At 40.4% G+C, this 22,451-nt stretch overlaps 1 protein-coding gene across 8 annotated transcripts in view; it reads left to right on the plus strand.

Annotated features, from left to right (window-relative positions):
* Positions 1-22,451, plus strand: part of fmn2a (formin 2a) — a 52,260-nt gene that overhangs the window by 2,310 nt on the left and 27,499 nt on the right. For 7 of the 8 annotated variants that reach the window (XR_014534086.1, XR_014534087.1, XR_014534088.1 and 4 more), the window contains exons 3-8: positions 487-2,576; positions 3,613-3,773; positions 8,744-8,842; positions 12,776-13,896; positions 14,199-14,343; positions 21,577-21,664. Coding sequence is in view for 5 of the 8 variants with exons in the window: in XM_083544519.1 (XP_083400645.1) it covers positions 488-2,576; positions 3,613-3,773; positions 8,744-8,842; positions 12,776-13,896; positions 14,199-14,343; positions 21,577-21,664 (3,703 nt within the window). In the remaining 3 variants the exon portion in view is untranslated. Of the gene's footprint in view, positions 1-482; positions 2,577-3,612; positions 3,774-8,743; positions 8,843-12,775; positions 13,897-14,198; positions 14,344-21,576; positions 21,665-22,451 lie in introns of all 8 variants that reach the window. The other variant, XM_083544521.1, reaches the window with a different exon arrangement.

The raw sequence follows: 22,451 nt of genomic DNA on the forward strand, positions 1-22,451 counted from the left end.
GATAGATAGATAGATAGATAGATAGATAGAGCAAATAAATATAAAGGCTATGGCAGTGTAAAGATGCGAGGGAGCTGGTGAGCAAGTACACTAAGAATATTCACCGACCAGGCATAACTTTATGACCACCTGCCTTTTGCTGCCAAAAAAGTCCTGACCCATCAAGCATTAACAACTGCAGTAGCTCATCAGTTGGATTGGATCATACGAGCGAGCCTTCACTCCCCACGTGCATCAATTATAATAGTTCAGAATGATATAGAATATACAGAGTGGAGCAGAACTGCATGTTGATTACTGCAGTAAAATCAGTAAAGCATCAGTGAGTCATCTGTGTCTTAGCAGTATAGTGTGGAGTTCACTAGTGTGATGGCAAATTGAAAAAACTCCCTAATTGAGCTATTTGTGTTTTTTTCTTTTCAAAAAAGTTTTCAAAAAGTGTGCTTATTAAATCTACATGTATATGTGTGTTTATGTTTAAGACAGGATGCAAACCATCCAGACTATAGAGACACACTTCCCCTTGTTGCGAGAGATCTTCTACTCTTCTACTTTCAGCCATCAGGAGAGAGACCGGAGAAAGAGCAGCCTTACAAGCCTTATTAGGAAACAAAAACATCTACAGAAAGGGTTTAATTCAAAGCCCCAGTCATGTGAGGATGTACCGGGCCGAGCCGAGCATCCTCGGTTCAGCCGATCCTCCAGCATACCAGGATGTGAATCACCAAATCGAGCTTTTGGCCGAGGGAGAGAAAGGATTCAAGAAGGAGAGCAAGAAAATGCAAAAGAGATAGATGAAGCGCCACCCCCCTTTATGTCTTCCGTCGGAGCGTCACCGGTTACATCATCGAACCAGCTGCTACCAACCACAGAGGGAGAGGGTGAGGGATTACAGAGTGAGGGACAGAGAAAGCCAGAGTGCTCAAACCAGAAATTGGAGGCACAGACTAAACAGCAGAAGCAGAAAGAGCAACCAGAGAATACTCACTCTCGGCATGGCTTGATTGCCAAAGGGGTTCGCTTACTGAGGAACATGGGTAACCAGGAAGCCAAGCAAAAGAAGGCAGGTGCACCCAGGGCAGAGTGCATCACAGACCTGTATGGATTTGATTATAAAGGCGCAGAGGGCTCCAGAAAGATAAAGAAGTCCCAGGACAAAGTCAGAAAATCATCTGCTGACTCAGCTGAGAAGAAGTCCGAAACAGAAAGCTCCACGAGTTCTGTATTCTCCAACATTCACATACGGAATCGACTGTCCAAGAAGCCAGGGTCCAAAAACAATATAGATATTAATTGTGAAAGTGGTGGTGATGTTGATGGAACCATTTTAAAGAAGGCTCTAGAAGGCCTTACATGTGACAGCATTTCAGAAAAAAATAGATGGATTCCAGGAAGTAGAGAATCATCTGTGGATATGGGTGTGGAACACGGAATGGGAGAGAGCAGCAAGTCGGGGTCTGACACTGATCTCTGTAGCTTTCATTCAGCCTTTGATAGCCAAGATATGCTAACAGATATCCAGTGTATCATTGAACAGCAGCAGTGGGGCAATAAAATAGAAGGGTGTTTAGAAGGAGGAAAACCTGAGATCATTCAAGATCTGGAGAACGATGAACCTCAGGAAGATGAAGCATCTTTGTTTTTAGCTGCGGACGTGGATGTACCATACATACCCTCCTCTTCCTTTGCTAATTTTCATGATGGAAAGACTGAAATAGTAGCTTCATTGTCTGAAACCAGGCCAAGAAGTCAATCTGTTTGGAGCTCAAATGGCCTGAAGATATCGCATGACCAAAATATGGCCCCTGTCACCAAAACAGAAAGCATCCATAACATCCAGGCTAATTTAATTAAAGGGTCTAACAGCTTCAGCACTCAGGACACCTCAAACAGCATGTCCTACAAAATAACTGAGGAGAATCTGGAAGAAGGCTCCTTTGCCTCATCCCCAATTGATGAGTGTCTTCAAGGAAACAATGATGACTTTATTAAGCTGCTAACTGATCTCAGAGTTGACCCAGGAACAAAGGTTCAGCAGATAAATTTTATGCCACAGAAGAGTATTAGTGCTGTGGATCTCAATTTGGCACCTAGTGTGGAGCAAAATGTATTAATGGCGCAGACAAGGCCAAACATCCCTGCCCAGATAAGGAGGAAAAGTACTGGCACTTCATTAACCCCCTGGATGTTGGAGAACATTGCTGAACGAGGTTTACACCCACGCAAATTCTTAAGTTCTGGAGTCAAACTGTACCCTACCATCCAGCCATCTTATGTGAAGACCACTACAAGGCAGTTGTCGTCTCCTCCACACTCCCCCAATGCCACACCTGCTCAAAGCCCCTCATGTCCACGCAAACTCAGCCAAGATCTTAAACAGGCATCACTCAGAACTGAATGTTGGAGGAAACACAGACCGCGTTCCTGTAGCATCGCAAGCCCGGGAGGTTTTGATTGTAGCTGGTATCAGGCTTTAGACAGGTGTCATGAACTTTCACAACGAGAATTCCACACTCAGCAACCACCTTCTGGTCTTCAGGCAACTGCCAGAACCACATTTCAGGATGTATTCTCAGGTGAGCCAACACTTGCTACTATATTATTTAGTGAACTAATTACAATTACAAATAAAAACAATATAGAAGGAGAGCGTGCTGTTTAAAGGTGGTGCCTGGTATAGCTGGGTCACTGCTCCAGTATCCCCAGTTCAACCTGAGCTCTGTTGCTCTGTTTTCCCTCTGTTTTTATGGGTTTTATCCAGATTTACTAGTCCACATCTGCTTTACAAAAATATTCCAGTAGGTCAACTAACTCATATTACTGTTGTTGCCCCTAGGAATGAAAGTGTAAATGTGTTCCATCCACTGACAGCCCATTGGCCACAGAATAGCTTTTGTATTCAAAGGAATCCCTGATTTGGCAAATCTTTGCACACATTAGCTACTTTCCCCAATTCACTTATTTATTAATTTTATTCAGCCTGTATAGCAGGCAATAACAGTGCCAGTTGTGCCAATTGGGCAGGTGGTAGCTTAGTAGTATTGGACGCTTGATTCAAAGGTCATTAGTTCGCATCCTAGCCACACCAAGCTGACACCCCATAGCTGCTCAGTTGTATGAATGAGATAAATGTAAGTCACACTTGAAAAGGGTGTCTGCCAAATGGCATAAATACAAATGTTCCAGACCTCTGTTTCTGCTGAAACAACTATTCATTGACAGGAGCTTGAGCAAAACCAGTCCTGTTATCTAAGTGTGAGAAATGAATTTAATCTGGAAAAAGTGTTTACTTTTTCTGATTTGACATTTGACACACGAACGCGATGCACAGACCGGATGCCATTTGCACAGTGTGAGACTTGAGGCTCTGTAAAAAACCCCAGGCGAGGTAGCATGGTGATGTTTTTTACATTTACTCTTAGCCTTCCAGTTAAATGCCCAAAAGCCTCAATCTTCAACCGTGATAAAGGGGCTTTATACTTGTCACATGTACATTGTGCTGTACATGTACAGCACAGTAAAGTTCTTCCTTTGCATATCCCAGCAACTCTCACGTTCTCTCTCTGTTTCTCTCTCTCTCACTCTCTCTCTATCTTTTTTCTCTCTCTTCAGGTCACTCTCTGTTATCTAGATGCACTGCTGCTCATGGTGATAATGAAGAATCTGAGAAGTTTTGTTCACTCTTCCTGGCTTTGGGAATTCTTCAGCCCTTCGACGACTGCCTCGGAAAGCCAATCACAGAAAGTGATGCGGTCAACAAGCCCGTTTTTAATGTACGTTTTCCCTTCTCTCTCTCTCTCTCTTCGACTTTCCAATTAAAAAACAAGATCATGTTGTTGTTCTCTAGAACTATTTATGTGACATTTTCAAAAACTAATTTACCATTATGTTTTTGTACACTAATACAAATCTAAACTAACACTAAGCTAACACTAATTCAAGCTTAAAATATCAGTGTAAGAATCTGTGTGGATATTCCATAAATACATGATTTTTAATGCTAATTCTACCCAGTATATACTAGAGGGAAACTATATCTAATCATGTCTCATGCTAAACATTCAGCAGAGGAAGCACAGATATTTTTGTCCCAGTGTTAAAGAAAGCTGATAGAAGGCAGGCAGCTGCTGCAGGAAGTTGCTATAATTAACACTATTTTCTCACATCTTACAGCACATCATTAAACACCTCAGGATGTCCAGAAACCATGGAGAGGGAAAACTGTTGAAAAAAATGTGTGTGTGTGTGTGTGTGTGTGTGTGTGTGTGTGTGTGTGTGTGTGTGTGTGTGTGTGTGTGTGTGTGTGTGTGTGTGCATGGTGCCAATACTTATCCTACTATTCAGGAATCATCATGTGACCTATCATAGGAGGTGGAACTTTGTGGGGTTCATTAGTAAGAACCTGTGTGTTTTGGTACCTTGGTAATTTAGTCTGCACTTGTTTCGCTCATTTTATAGACACACACACACACACACACACACACACACACACACACACACACAGACACACACACACACACACACACTTTTTTCTATTATAATATTTTTTTCACTATTTTATTTTTTTAAATATAAAGGCTATAGCAGTGAGGAGATGAAGTGAACGATGGGCAGACACTGCTGTAAAGGTAGAAAAAGTAAAAGATTATAAGGCTATGGCATAGAAAACAATGTGCAAAAGCTGAATAAACAAGTACACTAATTATATGTATATGTAAATATGAATTATTAGGCAGAATGTACAGTAATGTATATATACATACACAAAAAATTAAATAGTGCAGATGTATGTAACACACAATATGTCTAGAGAATTTGGGGTAGAAAAAAACCACAATATGTACATTGTATGTACAACTGTACAGTGTTTATACAATGATCTCATGGTGTAGTGTAGAGTTCAGTAGTGTGATGGTGGATGGAAAAAACTGTCCCTGAAACTACTGGTTCTGGTGCGTATGTTCCTGTATCTCCTTCTTGATGAAAGGAGGTAAACAGTTTGTGACTGGGATGTGAAGAATCCTTGATGATGTTGTGAGCTCTGCACAGACGTCTGCTGTGGTAAAGGTTCAATGGCAGGTAGTTGGGTGCCAGTGATGCTTTGGGTGATTTTGACCAGCCTTTGCAGGCTTTACATTCATACATAGTAAAGCCTCCGTTCCATACAGTGATGGAGTTGGTCAGTATGCTCTCGAAGATGCAGCGGTAAACACTCGTTAGAATCCCTGGGGACAGATTAGCTTTCTTAAGACTCCTCAAGAAGTATAGGCGATGTTATGCCTTTTTAAACAGAGGTAAAGTGTTCTGGTGCTAGGACAGATCCTTTCAAAAACTTAAAGCTGGAGACCCGCTCTACCTCAATTCCATTGATGTTGACTGGGAAGTGTCTCCAGCTGTTAGACTTTTGTCCTGCTTGTTAACAGGGGTCTCTATCTGGCATGATGCCAACTGTCATTTCTTCTCATCAGTGGTGAGCGGTTAGGGCCAGCAAAGCCTTCTATGCTGGCCTAAACACTATCAGAAGCACTGACCTACATTTACAACCTATTTGTTCCATGAAATTTTATTAATTTATTCCCAACGGTTTATTCTCTTCATTTTGTAACGTTTCTTTCGGCTGCACTGCTTCCAGTATGTGTATGTGTATGTTAGATTTTTTGTCTAATCAGATTTCAGCCTCTATGTGCTGCCATGTCAATCTAATCTGCCCAGGGCCTTCAAAGTCTGTACTGTTGCCGTTTTTACCATAGTCTCCTTAAGAATTAGCTCTTTTTCTTTAACCAATCAGATTTTAAATTCGCCTCACAGGGTCAGCTAGCTAGCACAGAATAGCATTAGCAATTTTCCGTCCTCTGATTGGTTGTTCAGAGGGAAACTGTTACAGCCAAGTTCGACTGGAAAAACATGTGTGTAGCTCTGCACACAATAATACATCTGAGAATTTTTTTATGCCTACGGAGGAAGAGAAATTGATTTGGTTTCGGACATACTTAAAAATCCATTTTAAAAAAAAGCTAGACATCGTGAGGAGGTCGGCCAACCCCGAAGCTAGCTAGCGTGTCTCAGTCCGGGAAAGGGTTTGTTCACCACATCCAGACCAGTGAATACGAGCCGTACCACTGATTACAGCCTCTGAGGAGCGCTGCAAATTATGAGTCTGCATCTCTGGTGAGTAGGTTGTATTTTATTTCCATTTTTAATGTTTCTGTCATGTTATTAGACAAATATTGATTCTGAACTGCTCCAGATGATGTGGGTGGCACAGTTGCGGTTCTAGTGTAAAGGTTTGGAGTCTTAACTGGGTTTCTTGCTTTAGTAAAATGGTATTCACCCTCTATTTGTGAAAAATTGTCTCTGTAATGCCACGCATTGTTATATTGTGTTTTTGTATAGTATTGATGTTTTCTATAAATGCAACGTGATAGTGGTGGTATTAAAAGGTGGATTAAGTTGTGTAAGTCCCCACTGAAGGCCCAGGTAGCAAATGCACGGGCCCGCCACTGCTCCTCATGCATGTGGTTTATTATTCATTATTATGATGAATAAGAAAAAGGTTATTTTAGATCTGTAATATATTCTGCTATGGTAGGAATATCTTAATATTGATTCAATATAATTTCAGCCTACAGTGAGGAAAATAAGTATTTGAACACCCTGCTATTTTGCAAGTTCTCCCACTTAGAAATCATGGAGGGGTCTGAAATTGTCATCGTAGGTGCATGTCCACTGTGAGAGACATAATCTAAAAAAAAAATCCAGAAATTACAATGTATGATTTTTTGACTATTTATTTGTATGATACAGCTGCAAATAAGTATTTGAACACCTGAGAAAGTCAATGTTAATATTTGGTACAGTAGCCTTTGTTTGCAATTACACAGGTCAAACGTTTCCTGTAGTTTTTCACCAGGTTTGCACACACTGCAGGAGGGATTTTGGCCCACTCTTCCACACAGATCTTCTCTAGATCAGTCAGGATTCTGGCCTGTCGCTGAAAAACACGGAGTTTGAGCTCCCTTCAAAGATTCTCTATTAGGTTTAGGTCTGTAGACTGGCTAGGCCATGCCAGAACCTTAATATGCTTCTTAAAGGGACACTCCTTGGTTATCCTGGCTGTGTGCTTCGGGTCATTGTCATGTTGGAAGACCCAGCCTCGACCCATCTTCAATGCTCTAACTGAGGGAAGGAGGTTGTTCCCCAAAATCTCGCAATACATGGCCCCGGTCATCCTCTCCTTAATACAGTGCAGTCGCCCTGTCCCATGTGCAGAAAAACACCCCCAAAGAATGATGCTACCACCCCCATGCTTCACAGTAGGGATGGTGTTCTTGGGATGGTACTCATCATTCTTCTTCCTCCAAACAAGTTTAGTGGAATTATGACCCAAAAGTTTTATTTTGGTCTCATCTGACCACATGACTTTCTCCCATGACTCCTCTGGATCATCCAAATGGTCATTGGCAAACTTAAGACGTGCCTGGACATGTGCTGGTTTAAGCAGGGGAACCTTCCGTGCCATACATGATTTCAAACCATGACGTCTTAGTGTATTACCAACAGTAACCTTGGAAACGGTGGTCCCAGCTCTTTTCAGGTCATTGACCAGCTCCTCCTGTGTAGTTCTGGGCTGATTTCTCACCTTCCATAGGATCATTGAGACCCCACGAGGTGAGATCTTGCATGGAGCCCCAGTCCGAGGGAGATTGACAGTCATGTTTAGCTTCTTCCATTTTCTAATGATTGCTCCAACAGTGGACCTTTTTTCACCAAGCTGCTTGGCAATTTCCCCGTAGCCCTTTCCAGCCTTGTGGAGGTGTACAATTTTGTCTCTAGTGTCTTTGGACAGCTCTTTGGTCTTGGCCATGTTAGTAGTTGGATTCTTACTGATTGTATGGGTTGGACAGGTGTCTTTATGCAGCTAACGACCTCAAACAGGTGCATGTAATTTAGGATAATAAATGTAGTGGAGGTGGACATTTTAAAGGCAGACTAACAGGTCTTTGAGGGTCAGAATTCTAGCTGATAGACAGGTGTTCAAATACTTATTTGCAGCTGTATCATACAAATAAATAGTTTAAAAATCATATATTGTGATTTCTGGATTTTTTTTTTTAGATTATGTCTCTCACAGTGGACATGCACCTACGATGACAATTTCAGACCCCTCCATGATTTCTAAGTGGGAGAACTTGCAAAATAGCAGCGTGTTCAAATACTTATTTTCCTCACTGTATGTGACAAATACTCAAGTTATATTCTAATTAGAATGGAGTAATTGAGTAAGTTTTAAAGTAAGATATCTATACTTTTAATCAAGTAGGATTTTCAGGAATTTTTCACCTCTGGTAATAAATAGAAAAAAAAGTTTGACATTATAGCTTCATTTATTTTAAGTTTAGGAAATGTAAAAAAAAAAAAATTAACTACAACTACTACCACTACTACTACTACTACTACTACTACTAATAATAATAATAAATAGATAAACATTAAACTAACCAACCTATAACACCATCTTTATGCTCTAGCCAAAAGGTCTGAGTGTGTACCAGCAGAGGTCTCTGTTCCCTTTATAGATGGACATGTTAAAGAGAAACACTCATTCTCAACATTTCCATTTTCCATTTTCTCTCTCTCTCTCTCTCTCTCTCTCTCTCTCTCTCTCTCTCTCTCTCTCTCTCTCTCTCTCTCTCTCTCTCTCTCACACACACACACACACACACTCACTCTTTTTCTGTTCCAGAAGGACACGTTGTACACATGGACCCCACTTGGTCAGCCTGAGTTTCGGGCTCCAGGGCGATTACATACCCCTTGGCCTCCAGCCTACTCTACAGCCCAGGTGTGTGTGTGTGTGTGTGTGTGTGTGTGTGTGTGTGTGTGTGTGTGTCTTTGGAAAAAAGTGATTTATTATTTTTCACATGCATAACATAACTTTGCCCCTGTGCACAAAGCCAGCTCCATTAAGATAAGCTTCTCATGAGTTGAAGCAGATGATCTTGAATGGCCTGCTATAGACCTTTGATCTCAACAGTATTGAACACCTTTGGGATGAATGTGAACACTGACTGCACCCCAGACCTCCTCACCTCACCTACATCAGCACTTTATTAACACCCTTGTGGCTGAATGATCTCCCCAAGCATACTCCAAAATTAAATGGAACATCTCAGAAGAGTTATTATAACAGCAAATGGGGACTAAATGTGAAATGGGATGTTTAAAAAGCACATACGAGTCTTGTGGTCAGGTGTCCATAAACATTTGCCCATGGTGTGTCCATAGAATATGCACTTTATATGTATACATGTTTGTGTGTAAGTGCATGTGTGAGATCATTCTAATGGGTTATTGCTATAATAACTAATATATTACCTTCTATTGTTAGGGTTTCTCAGTAAAATATAATAAATATTTTTGTTCCTTTTTAAAGAAGGAACAGATCTTCATAGCAGTTAAATAGGAAATAACTTGTTTCACGGATATACAATTAACAATAAATGTAACTCTAAAAGGATAAAAAGGATGACATGCTGGCAAGTTGCTCTATTACAGAGAAAAGAATGAACTTCATAGTGCTTACAGTACCTCAGGTCACATCCCACCACATCATCACTGATTTAGTTTCCTATAACACCACATCCTGAGTGTTTTAATTATTTCAATAATAAACGTGTGTTATCTCGAGCTGATGCCAGACGATGAGTCCAGATTCATGTCACTTGTTCCTAATTGACAAGAAAGCTAATATTACAAATAATGTAAAGCAATCATTTATCCAAGAGATGAATTATGTATCAAAGAACATTTCCTGGAAAACGATTTCCACAAAAAAAGGCAAAAAGAGGATATACTGATTTGTCAGTGGGTGGGGTCTGTCAAAGAAGAGTGCTGTCTATAGCTGACTTATTAACCTATTATAAGGAGATATCTCATTTCTAATGGGTGGTCAAAAGTGAGTTTGGCATCATTGCATTAATTGAAGAAGCTTTTGTGGCTGAGATTCTGTTTATGGTTATGTTCAGTCAATTCACTGATGCTGTTATTTAGCAGTTTAGGATTACGAGTAAAATGTGTAATGCTTTTTCAATTGGTAAACCATAATGAATAGTCATCTAATTTTTTGGTTCCTCCATTTACAGCATTTGGCAGATGCCTTTATTCAGAGTGACGTATAATTACAACAAAACATTTAAGGGTTTAGGACCTTGTTAATGAGCTCAGCTTTGTGTGGTGGATCTGGAATTTGAACTCATGTCCTTCTGGTTCAAAGTTAAATGCCTTAATTAATGTGATACCACCTCCCCAGCTACATATATAATAGAGTCTTATACCAATTGTATGATTAGACCCCCAACCTCAAAAAGTCACATGGTTTCTGAACTCGGTTATGACTCGAATAGGATATTAGATTAACCCTATTATGTTATTGTTCAAATCCTAGCCCCACCCAGCTACTATTCTTAGGGCCTTGCGCAAGGTCCTTAACCATCAACTGCTCAGTTGTCACTCAGTTGTCGCTCAGTTATTTGGATTTGATTAAACTTGCTAAAAATGTTCTAATAAATGTAATAACTTTCCCTCCTTCATGACAACAGTTTGTGGGCACCTGACTATGAGATTATGTGCTTTTTTGAACATTTTACATTTAGTCATTATTTGTTGTTATAATAAACTCTTCTGGGAAGATGTTCCCCTGAAGTAAAAGTCAGCCTTAGTAAAGTCAGGTGGGTTGAGAAGACCTGGGGTAAGGTTTGTGCTTCAATTTACCACAAAGGTGTTCAGTATGGTTGAGGTCAGTGTTCAGTAGCAGGCCACTCAAAATCTTCCTCTCAAAACGATGGAGATATCATTTTATCATGGAGCTGGCTTTGTGCACAGGGGCATTGTCATGCTGGAACAGGTTTGGTTCTAGTGCTCCAAGTGAAGGTAAAATTCAATGCTGCTGCACCCAAAGACACCCTTTGCAAATGTGTGCCTCCAGCTTTGTTTAACAGTTTGAGAAAAAACTCCAAATGGCTGCAAAAGACAGGTGTCCCAATACTTTTTTTATTTTTATCTAAATACGGTTTGTAAGGATGAGATAATACTGTAACACACAGCATTTCTGTAACATTTGAATAGAGCTGACTCAATTATACAGTTTAGACTTCTTGGAGAGATAGCACTATCACGTCTGTAAGTAATTAGACCTCACATATACAAGGTTTTCCCCACCCCACACACACACACACACACATACACACACACACACACACACACACACACACACACACACACACACACACACACACACACACAGAGGCGTTTGAAGTTTTGGAAGCTGTTTGAGGCTGGATCACAGTGTAGTGTTGGCTCTTTTGCCTGATTTCCCCCAGAATCCGCGGCTCGCCTACAAGGAGCCCACAGAGACACCACTCCTGGCGTCTAGACTCTCTAGACTCCTGTGACCCACACTACTGGTTTGTGTGTACATGTGTGCGTGCATTTCGTTTTACATGCTGAACGGGGCGATTCCTTTATTCCTCCATGTTTGACCTCACCCCATTATCCGGGAAGCAAGAGTAAATTTTTCCCTCCATCAGCCAAACCACTTTTAATGCATTGTGGTCCACCGCATGCATGCCTGGCCTGTGTTATTGGAAAAGCCCTATCTTCTCACACACACACACACAAACACACACACACACACACACACACACACACACACACACACACACACACACACACACACACACACACACACACACAAACAAGTGTTGTTTTGCCTAACTTACAGTACATTTGGTCGTCTCCAATAAGACCTTAGCAAACGGGGGAACAATTATACAACAGGATTCTAAGATTCTTCAAGTCTAAGATTTCTTTAGTGTATCATAATTTCTTATTAATTCCAGATAAAAAATAAATAAATTGCCTCTAGAATGAAACAAAAATCAGCAGTGGGTCATTTGTCTTTAGCAAATCCAAAACTTCACTCTGTTAATACTTTTTATTAGATGTATTGTTTATAGCTGCCATGAGGTAACTGAATATTGAAAGTTCATGCTGTGTGAAACTGTGGAAAAGAATGTAGCTACAAAAAAAATTTAAGTATGACATGTTCTTTTAACGGGAGAGTGGTGGCTCCAGCGGTTAAGGCGCTGGGTTGCCGATCGGAAGGTCGGGGGTTCGAGCCCCGGTATCGCCAAGCTGCCATTCTTGGGCCCTTGAGCAAGGCCCTTAACCCTCTATGCTCCAGGGGTCCCTTACGAGGGAAATATCAAGGTCCGTGACGTTGGGCCGCCTTCCAGTGGGCTCACCACCTGCAGGAGGGACCGTAAGGGACGGTGCTGTGAGGATTGGGCAGCAGTCGAAGGCGGGGGCCTGCTTAGACTGCTGCCCCCGCGACCCGAATTACGGATAAGCGGGAGAAAATGAATGAATGAATGAATGTTCTTTTAACAGCAAAATAATTTTTGCAAATTGCTGTTTTTGAGAGGAATAATGACTTTGTAAATGACTTACTTAAAAAAAAAAAAATATCAACTTCAGGGTGGTAAGAACGAGTGTGCTTTCGGGTTACGCTTCGCCCAGTATTGTTTTTTTCCTTGCTGTGTCAAAAAAACTGATTATTCAGACAAATGTATGCATTTAGGTTATTGCAGAAATCGTTCTATGCCATGTTTTATTGCATGGTTCTGGGGCAAATAGTTTGAACCCCAGCCCTTAACGTTTTCTATAAAAAATGTCTACAGGTTTTATTTTTCTCTTTTTATTTTTGCAAAAAAAAAAGCCTGCTGTACAGGATTGGAATTCAATGTCAACTGATAATCTGGAGAGAACGATCAAAGAGTTAAGAGTGAAGATACAACATCTAGAGCAACCCAGCAGACCTGTAAACTTCTCTGAAGAAGGAGTGATGGTGGTAGATGGTGTTAATTCTGGTCATGCGTTCACAAAAGTCAATGGACAAATGTCATATTATGAGGCGCGGTCGGTCCAAACCTCTCCCATTGAGGAGGAATTCAAGTTTACAGTGCCTTTATCTGACCAGTCAGGAGCATGTGATGTAACTGACAGCATCACTTCATCAGGAGTACAACACAAGTGCCAAATACTACAGCAGAAGGTCACAACACAAAGTCTTCCACCTTCTTCACCTTCTATTCTGACTAGTGCCACTGTACCTACAGGTTCTTATATGCTGCCCTCAACTTTGGGACAAGATTTATCGGTAGCAAAACCTCCTCCACACTCACCAACTCTCTACCCCCTGACTACAACTGTTCAACTTGTGGTGAAGGTCCCACCTCCTCCTCCTCTTCCACTACCTCCTTCAAGCATTGGACCAACACCACCACCACCACCACCACCTACTCTTCTGGGTTTTGGACAACCACCACCACCTCCTCCACCTCTTCCAGATTTTGGACCTTCACCACCTCTTCCAGGCTTTGGACCTTCACCGCCACCACCTCTTCTAAATTTTGGACCTCCACCTCCTCCACCTCTTCCAAGTTTTGGACCTCCTCCTCCTTTACCTCTTCTAAGTTTTGGACCTCCACCTCCTCCACCGCTTCCAGGTTTTGAACCTCCACCTCCTCCATCGCTTTCAGGTTTTGGACCGCCACCTCCTCCACCGCTTCCAGGTTTTGGACCTCCACCTCCTCCACCGCTTCCAGGTTTTGGACCTCCACCTCCTCCACCGCTTCCAGGTTTTGGACCTCCACCTCCTCCACCTCTTTCAGGTTTTGGACCTCCACCTCCTCCTGGGTGTGGACCTGTTTCTCCACCCTCTTTCAGGTCAATGTCAGTGAGTTCCTCTCAGGACTCTGTCCCCTCGAAGGCAGTCATCGAGACTCCACGAGCCATGAAGCCTTTATATTGGACCAGAATACAGCTGCATGCCAAAAGGTAATTATTTGCCTCATTGAGTATAAATGATTTGTGTATTCTGCTTCAGCATATGTAGTACATGAGTAGTATATGCCTGTGTATTTCTGCAGTTTTACACAAATACATTTAGACAAATTTGATTGGGTAAAACGTAATATATTAACTAAAACTAAATATAATATAATTATTGAAATAACTCTTATTTTCACCTGAGGGTAAAGGAATTAGTATTTACTGCATTCAAAGTAATACATCCCCATGTGGGTCTTAAATGTTTCATAATCACAATTAAAGGGCTTCATTTTCTCCTTTGGCTACAGAGATCCAAAGACACAACTGGTATGGGAGAAGGTGGAAGAGCCACCTATTGACTTCGCAGAGTTTGTTGAGCTTTTTGCCAAAAGTGCAGTAAAAGAGAAAAGGAAGCCAATCTCTGATACCATCCCCAAGTCCAAGACTAAACAGGTAAACAAAATCTGCATTGTTTAAATTGTTTTATTTATTTTAGATCAGGGCGGGCCTATCTTTTCCACAAAGGGCCAATGTGGGTGCAGGTTTTCATTCCAACCAATCAAAGCCTACACCGGCTAGTCAATAAAATCATTAGATTTTAACAGGTAGAATTTAGTGAGGGCTTGCTTGGTTGGAATGAAAACACGCACACACACCGGCCCTTTGTGGAAATGATTGGACACCCCTTGTTAAGATATCCATATGTCCATATTCAAATTCAAATTCAAAAGATATTTATTCAAATTATTTTTAAAAACTTTGGAATAGCTGGAGATGATGAACTGCAAACCTGAAAAATCTCATTCTCTTGATCTATCTCAGGGGTCTACGCATTGTGGTTTGCAGAACTATGATAGAATTGGTGATGGTACATTTAGTAAAACAAAAACCAGTAAACCAGGTCTTCAACTCCTTCAGATTACTAACAAATAGACAGAAATGCTGGTCATTAAAAAAAAAATTTAATAAAAAACGGAAGGTGTAGTGCTGGACCCTTAGAGACTGGAGCCTTAATGATGGGCTGAGATCAACACAGCATTAAAAGCAACACTGCCTTTGTGTTCTGTAACTGCAAGAGCTACTTTGCAAATGGGTAAACATATATTATTTTTGGTATGTACTGAATGCCAATTTAGATATCAAGCCATTTGTTTGGGAAAGTTGTTCTACAGCCAACCGGAGGGGCTTATTTTAGACGTGTAAAACCCACAGCTGTTTTTGATCAGTTCTGGTAAAGGAGTAACAGTGAAATGAAATGGTTTCACACAAGAGAAATGTTTTCTGGTTGGTTCCCTAAATTTAAAGTCTGTCTGCAACTGATGCACTTTATCCAAACCATTATATTCTGTTGTTTTTTTTTTTAAAGACAGTTATACAAATCATACAATAGCATTATGAGCCTTAAACATATTGGCCTTTGTTTATCAAACCACAGGCTAAGAATACTATAATACCATCAGTCTAAACTGAGAGAGAATATAGATATAAAAGCAAGATTTTTTTTTACAAGTGATAATATAAGTAGTTCTGAACATAATAGGCCTGTAGACTTAGTTGGAAGACTGTTAGTGCCTCAGCAGTGTGGACATCAAGTTTGTTCCACCAAGGTGGCAGATATGATCGAGCTGGTGTCTTGTAGCATGCATTCATTGTAAATTATAAACAGTGGGATCAGTCCATTGGTGATTCTCCCACTAAGGCACGTCATATTTTTGATGTTTATAATAACAGCCTGCAACTTCATCATTATAATACACAAATAGTTTTTTTTTTCTCCTGTAATCAATAAGATGTAAAAGAACTGAATTTACACAAAGTGAAAATTAATTAAAAGATTTTCTTGTCATCCATCCATCCATCCATCCATCCATCCATCCATCCATCCATCCATCCATCCATCCATAACCTTCATCTAACTATCTATTATTCATCCATCCACCCATCTATTCATCCATCCATCCATCCATCCATCCATCCATCTATCCATCTATCCATCCATCCAACCATCCAATCAACCAACCAAACAGCCAGCTGTTCAAATTTTCCCAAAAACCACAGAAGGGTTTGGTAGAAACAGAAATTTTTCCTTTGATTTCAAGAGCATTTGTATGAGGTCCAATATCCATCCCATATCGTATTATCCTTCCACCCATCTATTCATTCATTCATCCATCCATCCATCCATCCATCCATCCATCCATCCATCCATCCATCCATCCATCCATCCATCAATCTATTCATCCACCCACCAATCTGTCCCATTTTTCACAAAAAACACAAAACCTTTGGGAAAACAAGAGTTTTTTTCTGTGCGTTTAGGATAATTTGTAATGGGGTCAATATACAAACCACCATCTAATTATTCATCCATCCGTCCATTTATCAATCCATCCACTATTCCATACATCCATCAATTCATTCATTGATATGTGTTTACAGAAACCATTACACTTTTGTTTAGAATCTCAGAAGCACATTCAGGCACATTTTCTGGAACTATGCAACTTTGTGAGAAACACATAAGATGTTTCAAAAAGTGTTCTTTAATTTACAGGATATTTTTTCTCTGCCTGTTGTTCAATCTTAAAGGTTGATCTTATGTATTTTCATACATGCAGATATTTGAGTGTGGGGAAGGCAGAGGTGGCAAAAGTGCACACATCCTTCACTCAAGTAGAAGTTATAAAAGACTCTGGTAAAAGTACTGACTATACATTTTCACTCAAGTTAAAGTAAAGAGGTTTGGGCTCTGACATGTACTTAAGTAAAAAGTAGTAATTACTACTTCCTGTTTTAGTTTCATGCTGGTAACTGGACCTCACATTATATTAATATAATAATACAAAAGTATTTAAAATGTTGTTACCTAATTAATGTATCAAGCTGAACAACCACCATATAGAACACAAGCAGAGAAAAGATAATGATGATGATGATGATGATGATGATGATGATGATGATCAGGTGATCAGGAATGTCTCTGTTCTCAGTCATGTTTACATCACTGACCCCTCTGTCTTATTCACGTTAACCCCACACTTCTTGTTGCCTTCTGCCTTGCTCGTTGTTAGCTTCATAGGCTAGACTACATCTGTGGTGTGTGAGAGCCAGGAAATAATACACAAGTGGTAGGTTAAAAAAGCTTCACAATCACAAGAAATAGGTTTATGGGCTAAAATAGGCTCTCAATAAGAAGAAAAAATATTGATCATGTTACCAAATAGAAGGAGAAAGTACAGATATTTGTGTAAAAAAATGTAATGAGTGAAATTAAAAAGTTGTCAGAAAATAAATAGTGAATTAAAGTACTGATAGCAGAAAAATCTACTTAAGTACAGTGACTTAATATCTGTAATTCATTACTTTCCAATCTCTGGGGTGAGGTTTACATCTAACACCAGAGACTCCTTTACAAACGCTTAAAAGTAAAAAAAAAAAGCTTACAGCCAACAGTTATTTTTAAGCAGCTGTTAGAAAATATTCATCACCTGTAAAACAGGCAAGAACTTAACCCTGCTTTGGTGTACTTTTTTTTTTGTATGTATTTTATATATTTTTTTACCCAACATTTAAGTTGACAGCTCCTCGCAGACGTAGGCCTATTCTAACCCGTTATTTATGCATGCTGTCACAGTTACATTCCTGTGTGGTTACATGATATGAAAAGAAGCATCCCTATTAAAACGAGTAGAATCCAAAGCAGCCAATCGGAAGCAATCGTTTTCAGTGCTATATAACGGCTACGCATAAGTTATGTAAGTGTAGTAAATCCTTCAGCAGCTCCTCATTGAAATGATATTTACCACACTGTTTTCCAGAGGGGATGTGTCTTTTTTTTTAGTATTTGGTAAGCATCCACTCATCCACCACAAATAGGAAGAAAAATCGCGCTAGTCAGCAGCCCGATACACAGAACGCTAACTTCCGAGCCCCCGCTGCTCAGCGATTAACGATGCGGTTGTTCCTTCGTTAAGGGGGATGGGGTTGGGGGAAGAAGTCCACTTGATGACTCAGCATGCACAGGGTGTGTTCCTTCATGTCCTTGCTTACTGACCGAGGCAGACAGAATCATTGTTTTTGCTCATGTGTTTTGACAAGGGTCTTAACACGTTATGTGGTGGGAAAAGGCTCTAAATGAACTGGAAAAAAATGCTAATGATATTCCCAGAGTGACCGGGGTATGAATACAAAAAAATGAGAACATGGTGCAGAAGAATGTTTGCTATTGGGAAGTACATCGATTATTGGTAAAGGGCTAGCGGTTCTTAGCACTTTGTGGGTGTTTTGACTCCACTATGTTTTATTCCTCCTTGTTCTTTCGCTCGCTTTCTCTCGCTGTGTGGGTCTGGGTTAAGTTAAAGATCCACAGAGCCCAAACCACAGGCTTACCCAGAGACTCCAGCCAGCCTGGTGTGGTTTTGTGGTTACGCCACACTGTGGCTGCATGTCTGCGAGTGTGTATTGAAGCAGCCTACTGTTGAAACGCATCTATTCTCTGTTAGTTATTCGAGCTCTGGAATCACATTTACTCAGTGTGGTTGGAGGACTTGGATGTGGTGTGGCGTAAGAAGTCATGGGTTTGATCCCAGCTGATGCTCCTGCTCCAGTGTCAGTAGGTTTCTGGCTGCCAAAGCGCCACAGGGGCTGTCAATGGGGCTGGGTGATATATACACTCTTGTATTTGAAATTAAATGAGACATTTACTGTTTTGCTATTTCAATAAGATATTAAATAGCAATCTTGGTTTAGCATAAATATATAGTCAGCATAGATCCATCCATTCCTCCATCTTTTAATTTATCTATAAATCCTTATCCATTCGTTTATCCATCTTTGCATCAATGTGTTTTAAAAAAACAAGAAGCTTGGGAAGAACTTTATTTTGGTCCGAAAATAAATTTCGCTCCGATGCCTCAGGTCCTGACTGGCGGGCTGACTATGCCGCCATCACCATCGGTTCGTAGGGGTCAGGGTCTTCTTGCCGCGTGGCCGAGGAGTTATCCCTCACTTACAAGGCGTTGCATGGGTCCGGCAGGAATTCCTATTTCACATCTTCTGTCTGCAGCCTGTAGTAAGAGAAAGAGGAGGTGAGTTCTGCCATTATTCGGGAGCCCAAGGTTCTCCAACTCACTGTCCTTCTGGCTGCCTTTTATAAGCCTCACTGGGCTTGAAGACAGAAGACAGAAGACACTCCAATTGAGTTGCCAAAAGGTTGACACACCTCCTCGTTTGCTGCACTTGGCTGCGCCACCTCAGCGCCGTCCTTCCACACCCTGCTGATGGTTGAGTTCGGAGCGCTTAGCCCTTTTGGTACCTGAGGTGGAGGCCCGCCGTCACATTACCCCCGCCTCAACTCCGAATTCGCCTAAAGTGGCATTTAAGCCACTGCTTTGAGGCAAAATCATCCTTCGTGTGGGAAACCACCAGTCTGTCCTCGTGCCCGCATTCTCCACCAATGTGGTCACTCGCTGCTGCGTTGGGCTGAACACAGACATTAGAGAGTTAGGTCAGGTTTAAAGCGTCTTTATTGGGGACCAGAAGTAAGGGTAAAACCAAGGGGAATAGTGTTCTGGTGCCCGGAAAAGAAACATTTCCGCACCTTCCTTCTGCACCCTGCTAAAGGTTGAGTTCAACCTTTTGGCACCTGAGGTAGAGGCCTGTCGTCACTCTATCTATCTATCTATCTATCTATCTATCTATCTATCTATCTATCTATCTATCTATCTATCTATCTATCTATCTATCTATCTATCTATCTATCTATCTATCTATCTATCTATCTATCTATCTATCTATCTATCTATCTATCTATCCATCCATCCATCCATCCATCCATCCATCCATCCATCCATCCATCCATCCATCCATCCATCCATCCATCCATCCATCCATCCACCAAACAATCCATCCAGCAAACAATCCATACATCCATCCAGAAGTGTATTCATTAACTAGGACACTTTCTCAAAAGGTTTCAAGCACTTTTTCTGAACATCTGGAACTGTGTGAGGAACACAGGGAGACAAGCGTTTAATTTTAACTTTAATTAACAGGATTTTTTCTTCTTTGGCTTTATTTTAGTAGATCATTTTAGTTTATGAGCAGAAGCTATTCGGATGTTGCGTAGGTGCCTACAAGAACCATGAATATAAAATACAGAATTTGTACATACAGAAGAATTCCAATATATATATTAATGCTGGAAATGTATAAAGTTCTTTGTGTGTGTTTCATGAGGATTTTCTTTGTCTTTGTACAAATACAGTATTTTATATCTTCATAAGTTCCATTGTTTATTCTGTATTCTGCATTAAAATAACTTAGCTCGATGGATTCTCCAAAAGACCTCTTTGAGGAGTGGAAAAAGAAATCGATTCTGATATTATCCATTAAGGGCTTTTCTACCCAAAACCCACAAAGTCCTGGCTTCTTCTAACCAAACACACACACACACACACACACACACACACACACACACACACACACACACACACACACACACGCACACACACACACACACACACACACACACGCACACACACACACACACACACACACACATTGAAAGATCATGCCAAATGTTTATGCTACTGCTCTTCTGGGCCTTTACATTGAGTACACTATTGAAGATAACAAGAACAATACTGGATTTAACTCATAAAAGTCATAAAAAACGACTGATGTTGTATGTAGACCTGATCTTCAGGACACACAAATAAATACTTAAAGCCCATTCCATACACACCAGACCATATTCTTGCTTCTAAAAAAAAAAAGCAAGCAACCGACAAAAGTCCTCTAGAAAACTGGTGTACTCATCCAGGATAATCTGATACAGCCTTATCCAGAAGAGCTTACAATTATCTCATTCATACAAATGAGCAGTTGAGGGTTAAGGGCTTTGATCAGTGGCAGCTTACTAGATGGGATTTGAACTCAACAACCTTCTAAACGAAAGTCCAAAATCTTAACCACTATGCTACCCCTGCCTCTTGGTATGAGGAGAAATCAACAGTGGAAAAAAGCAGCATTGTAGAGATATTGGGATGGAATCTTAATTTAAGCAGTAATAATAGACTTGATTATTTTGACCAAATTTTACTATGTATTTAAGATACTTAATAGATGGATAGATGGATGAATGGGTGTGCTATATGGACAAAAGTTTTTGAATGCCTGACCCCACAATTTGATATTTAACTTCACATTTAGTCCCCATTTGCTGTTATAATACCCTTCACTCTTCTAGGAAGATGTTCGACTAGATTGTGAAGTGTGCATGTGAAGATTTGTACTGCCAGCCACACAGGTGTTAGTAAAGACAGGTACTGATGTAGGGTGAGGAGGCCTGGGGTGTTTAATGGAGTTGAGATCACAGCTCTAGGGCAGGCCACTCAAGATCTCCAACCTATGTAAAGCATATCTTCATGGAGCTGCCTTTGTGCACAGAGACAAAACTTTCAGGCTGAAACAGGTTTGTGTTTCCTAGTTCAAGTAAAGGAAAAATGGAATGTTTTCGGCATTCAAAGACATCTGGTGACAGTGTGCCTCAAACTTTGTGAAGAACCACATATGACTGGAAAGGTCAAGTGTCCCAATACCTTTGTCCATATAGTATAGACTATTAGCCCTATAACCCCTCCCCCTTTCTCTTTCTATCTCTCTCACTATTTCTCCCTTTCTTAGGTAATGAAGGTTTTGAACAACAAGCGATCACAGGCTGTAGGAATCCTGATGTCCAGTCTGCATTTGGACATGAAGGACATTAAGCATGGTGAGAAGGATGAACATAATTTCTGGCATGGTGAACAATCATATTGGGTGCGCATGTGTGTATGAGTGCGTTAGTGTAAGTGTAAAAAGTGTGTGTGGTGTCTGTGTGAGTATGAATGAGTGTGTAATGTGTGTATATTGAATTGCCTTTGCACATTGAATAAAAAAGATGGAAAAAAAAAAGTAAATTTTTATTCAAAAATTATGAAAACATTTTTATGGAAAAAACTTATTTAAAGCTGGATTCAGTCAGAAATGTTTTGGCATCCTTTAAACAGAGTTTTATTCCAGGAAAATTTGTGTTTAATAATAATGGAGATTGATCGTTTATTAAGATGAGATTGATGGCGAACCCAAACAATAAATGTTGTTTTAGATGAATTAAATGAGTATTTTGGGGGACCCAGCAGGCATGTGCAGCTCAGTACACAGCGTGTGGTCTTCATGGGAGATATGAAGTGGCTCCTAATAAAAAGAATATTGTAGAAATATGGTTTTATTTTAGAGTTTGAAAAGGCAGCAGAGACTACTTGAGCAAAGCGCTAAGGAAAAAATAAATACTGTATCTCTGATTCATATAACGTTATATAAATTTATATTGCTTTCCTGAGCAGGGCTGCCAGGGTTTGTGTGTTTGTTAAGTTCAAACAAAAAAAGAACACAGATTTGGAGCACAGTATGTGTTTAATTCAGATAATGATTTTTGTGAGTTCCAGTGTACACCTCTAGTTACATACAGGCACCTTAGTCCAGTTTTAAAAATATGTTGCATCTTGTTTCTATCTGTA

This window comes from Silurus aristotelis (genome assembly GCF_946808225.1).
Source record: "Silurus aristotelis genome assembly, chromosome: 6".
In the NCBI taxonomy this organism is placed as follows: Eukaryota; Metazoa; Chordata; class Actinopteri; order Siluriformes; family Siluridae; genus Silurus; species Silurus aristotelis.